Source organism: Leuresthes tenuis, unplaced genomic scaffold, assembly GCF_036924035.1.
Source record: "Leuresthes tenuis unplaced genomic scaffold, fLeuTen1.0.hap1 SCAF_19, whole genome shotgun sequence".
Lineage (NCBI taxonomy): Eukaryota > Metazoa > Chordata > Actinopteri > Atheriniformes > Atherinopsidae > Leuresthes > Leuresthes tenuis.
In genome coordinates, this window is record NW_027325373.1 from 2,472,959 (window position 1) to 2,485,322 (window position 12,364).

At 40.3% G+C, this 12,364-nt stretch overlaps 1 protein-coding gene across 2 annotated transcripts in view; it reads left to right on the forward strand.

Annotated features, from left to right (window-relative positions):
- onecut2 (one cut homeobox 2) overlaps positions 1-12,364 on the forward strand; it is a 43,254-nt gene that overhangs the window by 15,797 nt on the left and 15,093 nt on the right. Inside the window, exon 2 of one of the 2 annotated variants that reach the window (XM_072371437.1) lies at positions 6,503-6,568. The exons of the other annotated variant lie outside the window; for it this stretch is intronic. Within the exon in view, the coding sequence (XP_072227538.1) occupies positions 6,503-6,568 (66 nt within the window). The remainder of the gene's footprint in view (positions 1-6,502; positions 6,569-12,364) is intronic. 2 annotated transcript variants of the gene reach the window in all.

The window sequence follows — 12,364 nt, forward strand, 5'->3', positions numbered from 1 at the left end:
TGCACAAACACACAACATGCTACAACTGAAACCTGGACTGGCTTGTCTTAACAGGTGCATCTGTGAAGGCCCGTCACTGATTGCAGGATTTTTTTTTTGGCTTGAAAAAACAGCCACAGCTAGACATTTAACAGCAGGTGAAAAACCAAGAGAAACAGCTGAAAACGAAGAAAGAAGGATGACAGAAACCGAGGGACAAAGCGAAGGAAACGGGTGACATCAAACTCCTCTGAGGCCATTTCCTCATCAGCTCGATGACATCACTGAGCCACCGGTGGCTGTGATTGGTCAACTCGTTTGTCCTGGTAAACAAGTTGAGATACATTACTGTGTGTGTGAATGTGTGTTATAAGTATGTGTCTTTTGTGTGTAAGCGGGTAGAGAGACCTTTGTCCGGTGATGTCACTACAGACCGTGTGGACATAAAGATTATATGCTGATAACCATCTCTCTGCCAACACACACACACACACACACACTGATTCAGTGATTACACTCACCCTCTCAGTCCCTCTTTGTTCCTCAGTGCATCAGATTTATACGTTCTAGCTGTACAGGTAAAAACCCTTAGTTTATACGACAAAAATTAATAAATCTGCGTAAAAACACTAAGATTAATTACATTTGAAACATTAAAGTAGCTGAACTGGATCCAACAACAAATTAAGATAAAGTGCACACAAACTCAAACTCGTTGGTTTCGGCTGAAGACAACCAGGTTTCCTGAGCTGTGTGGGCACAGAAGAAGACTGTGCTGTTGGTGCAGACTCTGTTTAGCATGTTTTAGCTGGTGTGTATTGAATTAAGTCAACATAAGGGCAGCGACGGAGCAAACGGGTTGACTTCTCTCAGTATTTAGACAAATCTTTTTAGTGGAATTTGAGGAGAAGAAGTAAAAAACGCAACATCACCATCTGTATCACCATCCAGATATTAATAAAATAAGTAAAAGGATGCACAAAGACTATTTTATTCATGTATGTTCTCTACATTCAATCCTGTTGGTTGTTAATTTGAACTTTGTCCAAGGCACAATCCCACAGTTATACCCACAGAGCTCTTACTGATGCACTGACATTTAGGAGATGTTTAAGATATTTGTCATCTTTACTGAGGTATTAGCATGATAGCATTAGCCAGTTAGCACTCTGAGAAAAGCAAAGCTAGGGCTGAATTTGCAGAGGGAGACATTCCTGTTGGCACAGTTCTGTCAGAACCAACTGTAGTAAACTTAAAAAGTACGAGAACATTTCCAAGTTAATCTCAGGTGCAGATTTGGAGTTTCTCTGGGATCTTTAAAACTGAATCTCTTGCTTTTGGACTGTTGCTCCGAACATAAATTAAAAAACGTCACTGTGTGCTCCAGAGAAGTGAATGATTATTTTACCATTTAAACACTCCAGACTTTCAATAAAACATCTTTAACTGCACAAGGGAAATAATCTGAGCTGCCTCGTCACAAACTTTGATGTTGTTTTGCTAAAGTAAAAGTAAAAGGATGAATTCCTACAGATCATTCGTTCATGTGTGTGAGAAAGAAAGAGAAGCAAAGAGTAGCTTTAGCTCCAGTTCCGGTTATCTTCTCAAATCGGAAGGAGGAAAGCATCATGGTGCATTAAGTATGACCACACACACACACTTGCAGGCTAATATAGTGCTGATTGCTAAGTGATACAATGCTGTGTGTCTGAGTGCTGGGATATGATGCATCAAGTATGTTTGCCAGGCTTCCACGCTGGGTTTTAGCATCACTATGTGAACTACACTGCAGCACAGTGCATGTCAGCCAACACAGAAACCGATTCCATTCCAGTATTTAACATTTTATGTTATTACTGATAGGTTATTACTAAAATAAAACAGAAAAAGGACACATGCAGAAGGTATATTGGCCTAGCATCTAGTCATACTACCAACAATAATTAACCAACTCAGAGGGATGCTTTGTCCCCTAACTGGGACACTCTCATTTAGAAATGAGATTTCTATTGACATTAGTGTTACCTGAAAATTGCTCTTGACAAGATTCAGACCTCACTGCCTAATGTTTTGAAGAGGTCACATTCAGAGAGTGTTCACGTAAAATAATGGGGACTGTGACCCGTGAACAGTAAAATCTGTAACCTCTAAGGCTGTAGCTGTGAACATGTCCCTGAACACACCATCTGCGAATGAGAGCCAAGTCAAAATGTGAAAGCACTTTAGACATTGCTGTCAGGGATGGGCCTTGATCTCCGATCTCTAGCATGAGTTTGCAACAGAACACCTTCTACCTACTTATGAGCATTTGTAGCCATATCAGCAGTTTTCGCCATCCATACCATTATGTAGGAAGACGTCAAACCAGCATCCATGAACAAAGCCTGACCCTGTATCAGTGTTGCCAGGTGGGAAATGTAGTTTTATCGTACCAGAGACATTATCGTACACCCGTTATAACCAAAATAACAAGTCTATTGATGCGCTATAGTCACTCTAGTGTTGAATAGCGTCTAACAGACTCACAGCTTTGCATCAGCAGGTGCGTTAGGCTAAATGTCCCCCTAAACAATCGCTGCATTTGGACAGAGACGTTCTAAGAACCGTCCTCCTCTAATTTAGTTCTAAGAACTGTTCACCTCTAATTTAGTTCTAAGAACTGTTCACCTCTAATTTAGATCTAAGAACTGTTCACCTCTAATTTAGTTCTAAGAACCGTCCACCTCTAATTTAGTTCTAAGAACTTTTCACCTCTAATTTAGTTCTAAGAACTGTTCACCTCTAATTTAGTTCTAAGAACTGTTCACCTCTAATTTAGTTCTAAGAACCGTCCACCTCTAATTTAGTTCTAAGAACTGTTCACCTCTAATTCAGTTCTAAGACCTGTCCTTCTCCAGAGGAACTGTTTCATTTTGCATTCCCACATGAGTCGGGGACCTCGACAGGGACTGATGTGACGCAGCCGTCTGCCACAGACGTGTTACTTTAGCGCCACTCAGCAACAGAACAGAACCCGGGAAAAGTAAGGAGAGAAGAAAACAACAGCACCAAGAAGCTAACATGGAGAGCGAGGAGGCCACCGTGTTCACGGTCTGCATGGCGGTGATATTAATCATGGACGATCACATCAGGCGTCTAAGATGGAGGCTGGAAGAGCGCACAGCGAGAGTCAGGAGACGGAGAATCCAGCAGCGGGCGATACTTCTTCCTTTCATGGAGGAAAGAAGGAGAGCAGAGCGCCGCAGACAAAGGAGACGAAGTTTAACTTATTAAACAGGCGCCGGTTGGGTCCGTGTCGTATGAGTAAACATTTCAGACAAGGGGCGGAGCTACAGCCACCAAACACCTACGTCATGTTCCTGTGGAGCCCAGAAAAGACCCTGAAGGAGCTAAAATGGTTCCAGGAACTGAGGGCCGTGGTTCCTGGTTCCTGTATGTCCGAATGCACGAATAACCGTTCCTATTCCTGAAAAGGTTCTAGGAACTGCAGAAGGTTCCTACAGTGGGAATGAGCCTATTGACGAGTGGTAACTAATGAGCCAAATCATGACTTACTGTTAGGAACTTCTGAGGCAAACGAATGCAGGTCACTTACATAGAAAAGCACGATGGGCTTGAAACTTGTCACATGGAAATGGAAACGCCTTCAGGGTTCACAAATAAAATCAGACAGTTGCGACAGGCTGATTACAACCGATTACAACCACACATTCACAGAATGGTCAAATTATCGTATATTTGGCCTTTTTTGGGATTATTAATCGTACACAGGGCAAAATTATCGTACAAATACGATAATTATCGTACAAATGCGATAAATATCGTACAAATGCGATAATTATCGTACAAATGCGATAAATATCGTACACCTGGCAACACTGCCCTGTATAATAATTCTTACCCAAACCATGTTTTTTCAACCCCTAACAGTTCTTGAGTGAGAGCGAGGTGGAAAAGTGAAAGGACACTTAGAAAAACGTGCACGTTGGATGCAGCGAGACGTGGAACGTTCATGTCATCGTGTTGTGTCTCTGTGGGTAATTTGAGTAAAGAGAAAGCTATCGACCAAGTATTATGTTTTGTTGTGATATCATGTTGTAATTTACGTTTATTTATATAGTATTAAGCTTAAATTCCTTAATTTAGCTACAAACTTACCCTATGGGTAAAGATCTGTTGAGGGGAGATGTGTCAGAAGCTGCTTAAACTTGATTTGAACAGATTCTTCAAGAACTGAAGCCAACAATACATGAGATGAAGACTTGTTTTTGAGCCCGAGGCAGCAGACAGAATTAAATGACAGTTAGCACTCATCATTTTCGGGGTGGGGGATTTCACATTGTGGCGACATCATCCACATTTAAAGTGTCACAGCTGATTAACGACTGAATCCAAACATTGTTCAGCCGAGCTGCCTCAAAACAGAGCCATAGCGTCCAAATGTGGCGCCACACACAAGCAGTGAAGTGTATGTTGAAGGGCGACTTTATTACTTACCCTGCACTTATATGCCCTTTGTGTAATGGATACCAAGGCTTAAGTGGTTATGGTGCAATAAAAAAAAAGAAAGGAGACACACTGGGAATCTGGAAGGAGGGAGACAGAAAGGTAGGAGGAGAGCAAAGATGAAGGAGAGGCAGGAGGCAAGGATAAAGTAGAGATGGAGAAGCAGTGAAGGAAGCACGGAGGACAGGAAAACGTGGAACACCGTTAAGGAGATAATGGAGACAAAAGAGAGGATGAAAGAAAACTAGAAGAAGATGATTGATGGACGAGGCTCAAGAAAAAATGATAATAGCACTGAAGGGTTAAAGGAGACAGGATGAAAAACCAAAACAGTACAGAAACAGAGATATTAAAGCTGCGAGATGCAGAGGGAGATAGAGCTTTGTGCAGCAAAGCCTTTTTATTCTTACAGAATGAAACCTGTCTGTCTGCATCTGTAGAGTCCTCACACACATCTGTGGCTTTATATCCAGCTGCATTGATCCCCAAACTCTCTTTCTGTCTCTATTTCACATCTCGACACTGTCTTTATTTCTCAGTCGCCACCACTTCATCTCAATCGCCCTTCTTTTCTGCCATCTATATCTTCACATCACGTACTCAGACAGAGGACAACAGAGAAAAGTGTTAGCCTGTAGGGCAGAATTAGCCTCAGGCTTCTGAAATATAACACAAAGCATAGATCAAGTGTCAGGGTTTATACTTTCAACACTGTTAGCATTCATTTACTGTCCATATTCAAAGCCACCAGTTTTTTTACATACACAATCCACCCATCTTGGTGTTGTCTGTTAGCACTGTCATGGCTACAAGCCGCCCTCTGCCACTTAAGCTAAACGTGCTTTACGTTAGCTTATGTGCTTTACGTTAGCTTATGTGCTTTACGTTAGCTTATATGCTTTACGTTAGCTTATGTGCTTTACGTTAGCTTATGTGCTTTACGTTAGCTTATGTGCTTTACGTTAGCTTATGTGCTTTACGTTAGCTTATATGCTTTACGTTAGCTTATATGCTTTACGTTAGCTTATGTGCTTTACGTTAGCTTATGTGCTTTACGTTAGCTTATATGCTTTACGTTAGCTTATGTGCTTTACGTTAGCTTATATGCTTTACGTTAGCTTATATGCTTTACGTTAGCTTATATGCTTTACGTTAGCTTATGTGCTTTACGTTAGCTTATGTGCTTTACGTTAGCTTATGTGCTTTACGTTAGCTTATGTGCCTCCAGGCCGTAGTTCTTGCTCTGTTATGATCCTGATTTCATAACCACAGCATTTACTGTCAAAATCACCATTCTAGTAACTTAAAGGCAACATTGCTGCAGTGGATTTGGTTAAAATAACATCTACAGATAAAGTTAGAAGCTACAAGATATCTTGAAGGTTTTCTCACACAGTGCCATGGCGTTCGACATACTTTGGTTAATAACTCTGGTGCATTTACACTGAGATGAGGATAGTGGTCCAATTAACTGGCCAAGGAGCTGTAACTGTAGCTCCTCTCCACTGTGCATGTAGCTGTGCTATCTGAGTGCAAATCTAAAGGTTTAGTCTGGAGCTTCAGTGACTATTTCTCGTATTTTTGGCATATGTGCGCCACATTGCCACTGTTGGGCTTCATTGTCATCTTTTTTCGGCCAATGCATTTCATAAAATTGGCTTTGCATCTATCTGTCTAGTGAATAAGTGCCCGAGAAGGGAGGTATCCATGACGACAGAAAGCTAATGGCTAACTTGACTTATCACTCACAATTTCTCCATATTTGTCAGCTCAAGCAGCACTTTGAAAGGCTAGCTCTGTACGACAGCATTGAAAAACACAAAGCTTACGCTTCTACGTTCATGTTCCACTTTTGTTTGCTTGTTTTCTCCACTTTCCCATATTTCATTACACATGTACTAACGTGTAACCCCTCTGAACTGGCAAGCTGTGTCTTATTAAGCAGGTATTGGTTGTGCGTCCTTGCCTGCAGTAGGAAGTGTCTGCGGTGTGTTCAAGAGCTATTTTGTGTGTTCAGACGCTGGCGACGCGAGGAAACCCAGAAGAGGGCCTCTCGTCGCCCCTGGTTCTTCACATCAGTTTGGTAAATAAGAGCCCTAATCTGTGATTTCAAGCTTACATGTTCGTTTTTGTGCACGTGTGAATGCTGTAAGAAGCAATGGTTTGTAAGAAGCGCTCTGTTTTGGTGAAAGAAATGCTGTAGTGTAGATTGAACATTGCAATTGGGCATGTTTTTTTATATATTTGACACTTTGAGGACATGTTTAAGCTCCATCAGTGCAACATTCAACACAGAAAACAGACCCAGATGGTGTTAACGTTCAACTCAGTGGTGCAAAAATGGGAAACAGTCACCAAAACCTCAGGTGTGCAGACATTTTAACAACTACAGAGAGGAAAAACTAGGGGTTTGAGTGGAGAGTCGGTCATGTTCAAGTCCTGTGCTGAGCGTTAATGTTTCAAAGTAACTTCAGCTTGAAGTAATTTTTGCATTCTGACGCTGTTTTGCACATAACAAACTCCTTGGTTGAGATTAGCCATTAAAAACCACATTAAAAACCACATTAAGGTTAGAAAAACACTGTTCCTTGTAACTACATACACTGTTTCCACATCAAAGTATTCTCCTCCTGGTTTAGTCTGACATATATATACTGTATATAAATAAATATATATATATATATATGTGTGTATATAAATAAATATGATATATACATACTGTGGATGTACTGTTTCAGGTTTTCTGGGCTGAGCTGGAGGCCTATTTAGATATATTAAGACACCATAAATGTGTTTCAGAGAGCAGATATTTTAGATCTAAAGATGGAATTAAAATTAAACTTTTCGATGAAATGGGAGTTTCAGACGTGAGAAAACTCGGGTTGTCTTTATCTATCTGCTGTTTGCCAATTTAAGCAGGTTTTCATTATGTTTTTAAGCCACTAAATCTCCTAAAGTGTCAGAACGATGGCCTTAAATTTGTCTTTATTTTGCGGATAAGTTGCTAGTTTCTGTTAGTATATGGCGCACTGTGGGAGTTGGTGTCCATCAGTAACAGGACTCATGCATGGCACTTAGGAGACTGAGGCTGCCATGGAGAAGCTGGCAGGCTGTAATCCATCTTTGTGGTGAAGACGAAAACAGTCTGTAATGACTGTGCTGAGCTCCTCTCTCTGTCTGTAAGATGAAACCAAAGCTAGCTGCCTAACGCACTTCCTCTCGTTCAACTTTTACTCTCAATATTCTGTTCCTACGTCACGGTTTGTACATTAAATGCAGTGATTTACATAAAAATGAGGTGCAGAACATGCCAATTTGAATTATTTTGGAAGCAATGTGATCAGCAACATATATATATATATATTTATATATATAAATAGCATTTGGTTTGATAAAAACACCATTTTCATACCTACACAGATAAATATATATATATATATATTGTTTGCTTGTTTTCTCCACTTTCCCATATTTCATTACACATGTACTAACGTGTAACCCCTCTGAACCCCTATAATCGGCTATAATTGTGCTGTAACCCCTATATATATGTATATATATGTATATATTTATCTGTGTAGGTATGAAAATGGTGCTTTTATCAAACCAAATGCAGTGTGGTGGTGTTCTGTACCATGAAGGCTGAGAGAAATATGCCTAGAAAAGCACACGTTGAGTCAAATTTATCTAAATTGTGGTTGTCTGGCCACAATGAAAAATTTAAGGGTCTGGGATTTTCTTTTATCCTTTAAGAATTACTTATTTTACCCAGAGAAAACAAGCTGATGGACAGAAAATGACTCCTCTGCATCTTCTTTTCTCACCCTGTTTCAGAGCCCCTGGTCTTTCCTTTTATTCTCAGTGTCTCTACGCTCCTCCTCCTCATCTGTTTTTCCATTCTCCGGTCTTCTCTCCATCCTTTCCACTCAATTTCCATTTCTCCACCCTGACCTCTGCTCTGCCTGTCTGTTCTGTCTGTGGTCACTTTGAATAGCTGCTTCGATATAACATCACCTTGATGTTTCTATTGACAGTTAGCGGTCATCGACCCTTAAAACCTCTGTATGATACGCTGATGAGTCTGCTGTGAGCATTGCCAGCTCTTAAAGCTCAATACTTGACTTCTATTCAGGTGAATAGAGAAAAGCCTCAAAGGCAAAATAATGGCCCTCAGCTGGCCATATTGGAAGACTTGACCTCTTGGTCAGAGGTGGGCGTGACTGGTTGAGCGTTTTTAAGCTGATCAACACGAACCTGGAGAAGCGAATTTCGAAAAAACAAACACTGCTGAACACTTTGATGATGAAAATGGTGACTCATAGGTTTTATGATGAGGAACATGATCGGGATGATGATGAATAGCTGCAGCCTTCCCGATGATTACCTCTACGATGACCTCAGTGGTAACAGCTGATTAAGCCTGAGATGAAAGTTTTGGGGGTTTTTTTCTGGTGAGGAGGTTGATGGAGGATAAATGTGATGAAGAAAAGAAAGAACAGCATCAGTGACTGGTAATAGGAATGATTTTCCCCCCGTCGGGTAGATGGAACAATAATGAAGATGATGGCGATAATGAGGGTGACTTTAGCAGTAGTGAGGATGATGAGAGTAACCAGCCCAGTCTCCATGAATTTTAATTTCACACTTACGAACAGATCAGAGGCTTCGGCGTCTCGCCCGAGGACGCTTGGACATGGAAATAACTCTTCTCATTTGCTGTATCTTGGTTAACTGCTTAACAGCAATTATTACCTGATAGAACCAGTTCTTTATCTTCCAGAACTCTGATAATGTTTAAATCCAGGCTGAAAACGATTTATTTAGCTGTGCAAATGACAACTGAAAGTATTTATCTGCACTCTTCCCTTTTAATTTACGTCATTAATGATTATTTTTTATATTTACGGAATGATTTTCTTTGCCTTCTTCTGATTTTATGGAGCTGTAAAGCACTTTACAGCAACTCCAGCCCTTTCAGGCAAGCATTGGATTTAGTGAGGTGATAATTAGCTGCAACATGACAGTCAAATGGCTTTTATGCTCCGTCACTGAGAGATCAAAGAGTGTCGGAAACATCACGATTTTCTTTTAATCTCCCATGTTAACAGAACAAATCCTGGCTCTGCATGTTTTCCATGTTTCCCTGCTCCAGAGCAGCCGATTCAAATGAAATGGTCGTCCTCAACCTTCTGCTGACCCATTCATTTAAATCAGGTGTTCTGGAGCAGGGAAACATGGGAAACATGCAGGGCGGGGGGGTGCCGTGAGGACCAGGATGAACCAGAGCATGCACACCTTAATCATACAGTACCTGCTGTTTTTAAACTTGATATGATGCCTGCTGGCGTGGTTCAAACCGGGCTGTGGCTGCCTGCCATCTTGAGTTCCTCCAAGTTGCTCATTTTTCAGGCCAGAGGTGAAATATGCAGCCAAAACATTGCTTGGTCATCATATTGACCTTTTAGCAGCAACAATACGACTTTCAGTGCAGTTTCAATACGTATACAGACAAATGTACATAGAAATATATCTGTACAGGTTATTAAAAGCTGAATTTCAGTTTTCTTTCAGCAGAAACCCAATAAAGTATGTAATTATCTGTAATATAATGTCATTGCCCCCTTTTTGTCCAACAGGATTACCCTAAACTCTGTGCATCTATGACCAGAGACGGCACCATGTAAAGATGATGGTGCAGGCAGTAGCTGTGTGTGAACACACACAATTCATCAGTGCTCACAGCTGCCAGCACGATGAAAAACGAGGCAACAAATTCCAGCACATAGAAGTTCGAGCAGCTAAACAACAGACAATGCATCACTGCACAAAAGTGAGGCCAGTCCTGCTGTGGAGTCTGTAACAGCTCAACAATCGGCTTCCCAACCAAACAATGAAAGCTGCCTTTCTGTTATTGTTACTGCATATTTTTTATTCGATTAAATAGGCTGAATGAAACATGGCAGCTGGTTCACATGGAAGGAAAAAGCCGACAGAGAAGCCGTGCTGCTGTTCGTATTTCCTGCTGATCGCGGTTAGAGACGCAGTTAGCAGCACGCCGGTGTCTACAAGAGAGGCTGACATTGCTGATGAAAGGCAGAGGAACCCTGCTTTATTGATCCTATTGATTCAGCCCTTACCTTTAGAGAACATCCGCACCCATCCCCCTTATTTACTCACACCCTCCTGAAACCGGTAAACCCCTCTTGAATAATATAATTGTGCGCTTGATCCTCACTGTAACCCTGGACAGAGGGGAAGAAAGCCTGATTGAATCACTCAGGCATGCCCCTCTCCATTGACGGCAGACTTTGGGTTGGTGTGTGGGTGGGTGATTTTGATTACTCCCTGTTTACGCCTAGATGTGTCTGCACTTTTCTGGTTGTTAGAAAAACGTCTCGGGTGAACTGCTGCTGAGCTGTGATTCATCGAGCTACAGTAAGCAGAACACCGGGGACAGAGAGCAAATGGAAACAGTATAACGTGTGTTTTTTTTTGTAAAATCTTTCCCTGATGTAAACATCCATATCAAATATCTCCATATATCAACAAAGTGTTGAGCTAAATCATTAGATGCCTCAGAGTCTGGCGGATAGCTGAAGTGGGAAAGCCTTATCTTTATGTTCTTAAAGGCAGGTTATTAATGACTCTCATTAAAAAACCTCAAACATGTCAACTCTAAGCACCTGTTTAGGTGCTGTATTCCCTGCATATGTGTCAGAATGCCAGAATTAGAGATGTTAAGGGTTTAGTGATGTGTTTTTGGTAGGAAAAGGAAAAGGTGGGTGCATTAGCTCGCTGGAATTAGCTAAAAGTGCTAATTCTTTTTAATTAATCTAATATGTAATTACTGCACATTAGAATATTCAGCGGCTACAGATATGATCAATAGTTTGGTAGCATTTCAGTGACAAATAGTTAAAAGAAGATGTATAAATGTCAATGTAATATTGTTATGTCAGCAGATGCATTATTAGGCAAGGCAGGTTTATTTGTGTCGCACGATTCATCAAAAAGGTGATTTAAAGTGCTTTACAGAGACATTAAAACAGGTAGAAAGCATGATTTAAAATTTAAACAAAAAAGAAAGAAAGAAGAACAATAGATTAAATCAGAGCAATAAGATAAGATTGAATAAAAATGTAAAATATTTTAGGGGTATGTATCACATTTATTAGTCATTTAGCCACGATTGATCCCAGATGCACTGATTTCTCGATGCTTTCTATCTGTTTTAATGTCTCTGTAAAGCACTTTAAATAATGATAATAATAGCCTTTGCACCCCTAAAGCCTGCACCTAAATACCAGGCATAGTAAAATAAGTGAAGGAGCAGTGGAAGATGTAGTTATGTATTAGTATTTGTGTTTAAAAATAATGGTTGATGACTTAAAGCTGAAAATTCATTGAACAGCTCTGATATATTAGCTGCTAATAACAGTTATAACAGCGCAGCCCTCAGTCTGTTAGCTCAGAGATTTTTCCAGCTGCGTACAAAGTCCAAGATTGTCTCTAGTTTAGACTTTGAATCGACAAATACCAAGCTAGCAGATTTTTGGGCTGAAGAAGATCTTGTTCCACTAATTCTTATCAATATTGATAACAACAAAGTCGAAAAAGTGCCTTTTGACCTCATTCGTGTTGTATGAAACAATTAAAAACAACAACAAAAATGCGCTCTACTATATATATACATATATATATATATATATATATAAAGTACTGTATCATCTGGCAGTATCATCTCTTCTTCTTATGATGTCGATGATAAATATTAATCAGAATATTAATCATTTGTTCATACATGTTCATAAAAGTCCATGTAATTCACAGCAGATATGTTCCTCTCGTTGTTCCTGACACAAAACACAGGCTGAATTTA